Source organism: Miscanthus floridulus, unplaced genomic scaffold (genome assembly GCF_019320115.1).
Source record: "Miscanthus floridulus cultivar M001 unplaced genomic scaffold, ASM1932011v1 fs_588_2_3, whole genome shotgun sequence".
Taxonomy (NCBI): domain Eukaryota; kingdom Viridiplantae; phylum Streptophyta; class Magnoliopsida; order Poales; family Poaceae; genus Miscanthus; species Miscanthus floridulus.
The window spans coordinates 16884-23140 of NW_027096980.1; the positions used below are offsets into that span (position 1 = coordinate 16884).

General features: G+C 50.7%; 1 protein-coding gene and 1 non-coding gene across 2 annotated transcripts; both read left to right on the forward strand.

Moving 5' to 3' along the window:
* The first annotated feature begins 1431 nt into the window (after positions 1–1431).
* LOC136532358 (3-ketoacyl-CoA synthase 19-like) lies at positions 1432–4306 on the forward strand. Its single transcript, XM_066524960.1, has one exon. It carries the CDS (start codon positions 1452–1454, stop codon positions 2907–2909), a length of 1458 nt encoding a protein of 485 aa, XP_066381057.1. The 5' UTR covers positions 1432–1451; the 3' UTR covers positions 2910–4306.
* A 1355-nt stretch (positions 4307–5661) lies between these two features.
* TRNAW-CCA (transfer RNA tryptophan (anticodon CCA)) lies at positions 5662–5733 on the forward strand. The gene has a single exon. It is a non-coding gene; the product is annotated as a tRNA-Trp (tRNA).
* The last annotated feature ends 524 nt before the right edge of the window (positions 5734–6257 follow it).

Genomic DNA, 6257 nt, shown 5'->3' on the forward strand with positions numbered 1-6257 from the left:
CAGTTTTCCAACATTGCCGGGGTCTGGGGGCGAGGTTGGGCTCAGTTGACGCAGCGGGAGTAGCGCGGGTTGGAGAGTTGCGTGCTCCTGGCAGCGAACCCAAGCCTATGCACGACCGCCGTTACGCCTGTTCTGGACATATGGCGTACTTTCTAGATTAGTGGCTGCACATGCAAAGGAATCAATGGCTGTAGATGTACCTCGAATTAGATCAAACGGTGAAGAAAATATAGATGACGTGGCCACATATGATGCCGGAGACGTAGCAAAATGTGATGCCGGAGAGCATGGTGCGAAATTCGTCAAGTAAAAGATTTCCTCCCAGCTCACACTAGGCTTTGCTGCTCGGTTGGGCCAGGGTCGGCTAGGATTGCGGCCTAACCCGAGTGGGTCACCACGGCCTAGATAGGAGGAACCCGAGTAAAGTATGGATGGACAAGGTTGTAACTGTAACCTGGCCCATCCCGTGGAATTCTCCTCACCCGGCCCAGGAACTCACCCTCGTGGAAGCAGCAAACCCGAGAGGTCCACAGGAAGCGACGCCGCTGCGAGTCTGCGACAGGAAGCACCAGGTGGACTGGTGGCGCAGGCGACGGAGAGAGAGCCGCCGGAGCGGAAGACAAGGGTCAGCAACGACGGCGACGTGCCAGCCGTCCCCTCGGGCGCCGACGATACTGCTAGGAAATGAGTTAAGTAAGAGTCATGCGCAATAGAGAAGGCATGACAACTTATTGAGATCTTTTTACTCCCTGTTTGCCTAAAAAGTGCCCCAAAGTGAAGAAAAGATTGTTCACGGTACGGTCTCACAGGACAAGATGCGACATATGAGCATGACATCGAGTTTAGGACAACATACGAAAAGAATTATCTCAACTTTTTATTTTATTTCCTCAAAATAGTTGTTGGGCCGGTGTTCTTTCTTTGTTCAGAGGAAGTTTCCATTAATCCAGTTTAACCTCAAGAAAAACAATTGTGGGCGTGAATAGAGGCTGCATGATCATCCACGATTGGATCAATCTTCAATACCGTCACACGCACAAGTGTGAAGAGTCCCAGATCAGGAGCCCCCATGCATCCTCCTGCACGGCTGCACCATGAGTTTCTTCTGAACAAAATTCAGGGCACCATCACAGTTTGCTCTGTTGTCGGACATGAGTAGTAGCCTCCTTGACAAGCGGCATTTTTATTGAGCTCCGCCGCTGTTTGTCAATCACCAGTTCACTTCACCGTGCAATGTCCGCATCAAAATAAACTAACCAACACCGACTATGCGATCAACAACCATACGCATCAAGTGAAGCGACGCACACTTGTACTCTCAGCTCAGCTTGTCGTCACGTTTTTTTTTTCCCAATCTCTTGGCTTCTCGGCGATATATACCTGTACATACACTGCACACCACAGTTCATTGGATGCCCAAATCCTGGTACATCGCGTGTCGTAGCAGATAGATGCAGCTGATCGCTTTGCTCCTGCTGTTGCCACTCGTCGTGGTGGCCGCCTACCTGACCGCGGCAGCCGCCTCCCGTCGCCGGCGCTCGCGGTGCTACCTCCTGGACTACGTCTGCTACAAGCCGCCGGACGACCGCAAGGTGTCCACGGAGATGCTCAGCGCCGCGAATGACCGCAACGAGCGGCTCAGCGTGCCCCTCCGCCGCTTCCTCCTCCGCGTCGTCCTCCGCTCGGGCCTCGGCGAGCACACCTACGCCCCGCACACCGTCATCGCCGGCCGCGAGCACAGCCCCACCCACCAGGACTGCCTCGACGAGATGGACGCCTTCTTCCACGCCACCGTGGCGGAGCTGTTCGCCAGGGCCAGGCAGACGAGCCTCGGCCTCGGCCCCCGTGACATCGACGTGCTGGTCGTCAACGTCAGCACGTTCCACCTGGCGCCGTCGCTCGCGTCCCGGATCGTGCATGCGCACGGCATGCGCGACGACGTCGCGGCCTACAACCTCTCCGGGATGGGATGCGCCGCCGTGCTCGTCGCCGTGGACCTCGCCCGGAGCACCATGCACGCGCGGTCCAGGTCCCGGTCCCAGTCCCCGCGGCGCCCGACGCTAGCGCTCGTCGTCTCCGCGGAGTGCATCACGCCCAACTGCTACGCGGGCGTCGACAGGTCCATGATGCTGGGCCACTGCCTCTTCCGCTGCGGCGGCTCGGCCGTGCTGCTCACCACCGACCCGGCGCTCCGCGGGCGCGCCAAGATGGAGCTCCGCGTCGTGGAGCGCACCACCGTCGCCGCCGACGACGACGCGCACTCGGCCATCGTGCAGCGCGAGGACGGCGACGGCCTCGTCGGCATCAGCCTCAGCAAGTCGCTCCCCAAGGTCGCTGTCCGAGCCTTCGCCGCCAACATGACGCGCCTCGCACCGCGCATCCTCCCCGTCAGGGAGCTCGCCCGGTTCGCGGCCGTCGTGGCGTGCCGAAAGCTGCTGCGCCGCATCAGTAGCAGCGGCTCCGCCGGCTCCGCGACCAGTAATAGTAAGGTCAACTTCAAGGCTGGCGCCGACCACTTCTGCCTTCACCCCGGCGGCGTCGCGGTGATCGACGCGGTGAAGCGGGACATGGGGCTGGAAGAGCGCGACGTGGAGCCGTCGAGGATGACGCTGCACAGGTGGGGGAACACGTCCACGAGCAGCGTCTGGTACGTGCTGTCGTACATGGAGGCCAAGGGGCGGCTCAAGGTCGGGGACAGGGTGCTCATGGTCACCTTCGGGTCGGGGTTCAAGTGCAACAGCTGCGTCTGGGAGGTCACCGGCGACATGGCCGACAAGGGCGCCTGGGCCGACTGCATCGACAGCTACCCGCCGGAGAGCCTGGCCAACCCGTTCCTGGGCAACTACGCCTGGATGAACGGAGGAGACCAGGCCGACGATGCCCCGTCGGTCGGTTCACATGCCAGCTGAGCGCTTCGCGGGCCGAGCATATCAAGTTATCAACCATCTACGTGGCTAGAAATTTGGAATTCAAGCGCCTCGTTTCCGACACAGACCGACACTCAATTCGTGTGGTATTCAAAACAAACCATGCACAACCCGGTTATCAATGGTGCACTATCTGATTGATCTTGCCACGAAGGTTAAATAATGTCTGCAAACAAGAATAATAACAAACACGATTCCGCAAAAAAGAAACAATAAAGAACACATTATTCGATACATAGCTGGACTGTCACAAATCGATACAGAGCAAAATTATTCGATAACAGTTTAATCTAAGGTAAATCTAAACCCTAACATAGATGATAGCTTATAGCTACTAAATATAAAGGGTTAGAGGTGGCCAAAGACCTCCTGGACACATCTGTATGACTCTGACACAATACACGGCCTAATGACCTACTCCCTCTGTTCCATTATATGCGCCGTTTTAGCTTTCTACCAGGTATAATAAAAAATTCCTAAACCTAGATATAGGGTGTGTCCAGATGCATGGAACATGCTATGAATCTAGACATCCAAATGCAACAACACATATAATGGGACATAGGGAGTATAGGACGGTAATGCAACACTTGAGTGGACATTCAATTTTAACATAAATATTAGGTCGTTTTTTTTTATTTTTTGTTGAGGAATTTTTTGATTTTTTGGATAGAAGAATTATTTTATTGATTATCTTTTTTTGTCCTTGTCTTTAAAATTTGTGAGGTGCTATTATAAACCCACTTAGTCTGTAGTAGCTCTTTCATAATCATGTAGTTAACTTTTGTTGTTATATCTGAGCTCAACCAAAACCCAATGAGGATTTGTTTTCAGAGGGCTGGCTGGAAGAGAAATATTCGAGAGATGGAAAATCGGCGATTCGAGAAATCCGAGAGCGTCCAACGATCTGTTCGCCAAGCAACAACCAAAGCACCTCCGGCCGAGGCAGAACCCAGAAGACGACGGGAGGGGAACCTATAGCCGTGACGAGGCAGTTCTCCGGCGACGGCATTTGAGGTCGCCGCGGAACGGAGCTGCGGAAGCCGCCTCAGCCCTCAGCCCTCCTCAGGGAAAAGCGACCGAGTCGAGCACGGAAAGGCCCGGCAGGACCTGCGTGGACATCTTCTGGGTCCAACACCGGCCTGCCTGGAAGCGGCGGCAGCTCCCGTAGGCCCAGCTGGGCTCAGAGGAAGCGAGCGCCAAGCCCAGCAACGTTCCATATCGTCGTCGCGCATGGGGCCGGGTATGCGTGGAGTGGAGGTGGATACATGTATTCAATGATTCATGATCAACGTTCTACACAAAGAGTGGGCTGGGTGTGAAAACGATGTTTGTGTGCGCTAGGAAATGAGCGTTGATTTACAACATCGTACGACCTTCCTTTCTCCTTACTAGGTACTACCAATCAACCATAACTGTAATATACTCCTTCCGTTTCAAATTATAAGACATTCAAAGAGTCTTGGAGAGTCAAAGAATTTTAAGTTTGACCAAAATTATAAAGATTTATGACATCAAATAAGTATGCTATAAAAATACAATTAATAAGGAATCTAATGATACTTAGTTGACATCCTAAATGTTATTATTTTATTATTTAAATTTGATCAAACTTGAGATACTTTGACTCTCTGAGATTATTAAAATGACTTATAATTTAAAATGTAGAGGGTAGGAAATAATACATCCATAGTTGGTTCTTACTCGCGGCTGAGACGACACAAAACGTACTATACATAGCACACCACCGCAACACACACACTATGGGAACAACCCAATCAGAATTTCACATATCCATACGTGAATGACACTCCGTCGGTCCGGCAACATAAAACGTATTTTCGAACAAGAAAAAAGAAATCCTCTAATGTAGATTTAGACCGTTGGTTCTTCGTTAATTATATGGTCCAGTCAACTGCGTCAATCAACGTCATCTTAAAACTTGTACATGATTTCATCAGTGTGAATCAATTGAGCCGCAACCATTTGTACATCGGATATGTACATGATTTGATTAGTTTTTTGTTTGTCAAAGTTTGTAAAGCTAACTTTTCCAAAGCAAAACATACTTAGCATTGATGGTTGGAGACGGTACATCACGAGGAAAAATACGATTTAAAGCATGTGCAGAATTTGCTACTGATATATTCCACGGTGAATCTTGTAATGGCAATTCTTCTATATTGTAAAGAATACTTCCTCAATTCTAAATTATAAGACGTTTTGGTTTTCTAGATTTATAGCTTATGTTATGTACTTAGATATACAATATGTCTAAATATATAATAAAAGCAATATATTCAGAAAATCAAAACGTCTTGTAATTTAGAACGGAGGGAATAGTATTTCTTTCTTGGTATATATAGAATCGTTCGATGTTATATTATTTCTTTTCTTGATGTAGGATTGATCAAATCTGAGATGTGCATGTAAAAGGAGTTAATCTGATGATACTATATTTGACCCTCGCTCTCCTGAATTTTCAAAGTGATACTACACATAAATCAGCTACTACTATAGACCACTAATAGATCTCCGATTTGATAGGCCACCTAATCGCAATGATTTGCAGCTGGATGCACGTATTATCTGACATATTATGTTGGTGGCTGTTTCCAGTTTGTGGACAGACAGGCCTTTTAATGGAAGGGAGAAGAACGACCAGATCGAATAGTCTGCGTCATCCAAATAATAAACTGATTTATATCAAAACTGGTTTAGCAAAGGCACAGCCGGATCCGTGGCGCAATGGTAGCGCGTCTGACTCCAGATCAGAAGGTTGCGTGTTCGATTCACGTCGGGTTCAATGCCCCGAACGTTTTTTTCCTTCCCATTTTCGTAGAAGTACTACTTTTTGGCCCATTTTCTTGTGGTTTTCTCAAAAGAGGGTTTGGCAAAGACCTGCATATCTCGTGACGTTCTCAGCTTGAGCTTCGATCGCCGTCAGTGCAGGTGAACAAGAAGCAACAGCAGGGCAGGTCGTGCTCCCTGGCTTTTGTGCACGCGATCCCCAGTCCGCCGGCCGGGACCATTCCATGTGGCTTTATCAGGCAGGACGATCTCCTCTGTCTTTGTCCCGCTGCACACCAACTGCCCTCTTTTAATTTAAGGGCGGCACCGTCGACCGGCGCTGGACGGCGGCGACGCGAAGCAGCAATTAACCTGCCGGCCGAGGCGATGTGCTCGCCGTCGGTCTCCCTCTCCCCCGTCTCCGCGCACATGCGCACCCTTATCGCGCGCTAGCTGCAAGCAAGCCCTTAGCTCCTGCAAGTTGCCGGCCACAGCTCCAGTCGCCTTCAATGGCTCTGGGCTCCATTCGTGCAAGGAAAA

Coding starts and splice junctions, on each gene's coding strand:
- LOC136532358 (XM_066524960.1), top strand. CDS start 1,452: ATGCAGCTGATCGCTTTGCTCCTGCTGTTGCCACTCGTCGTGGTGGCC.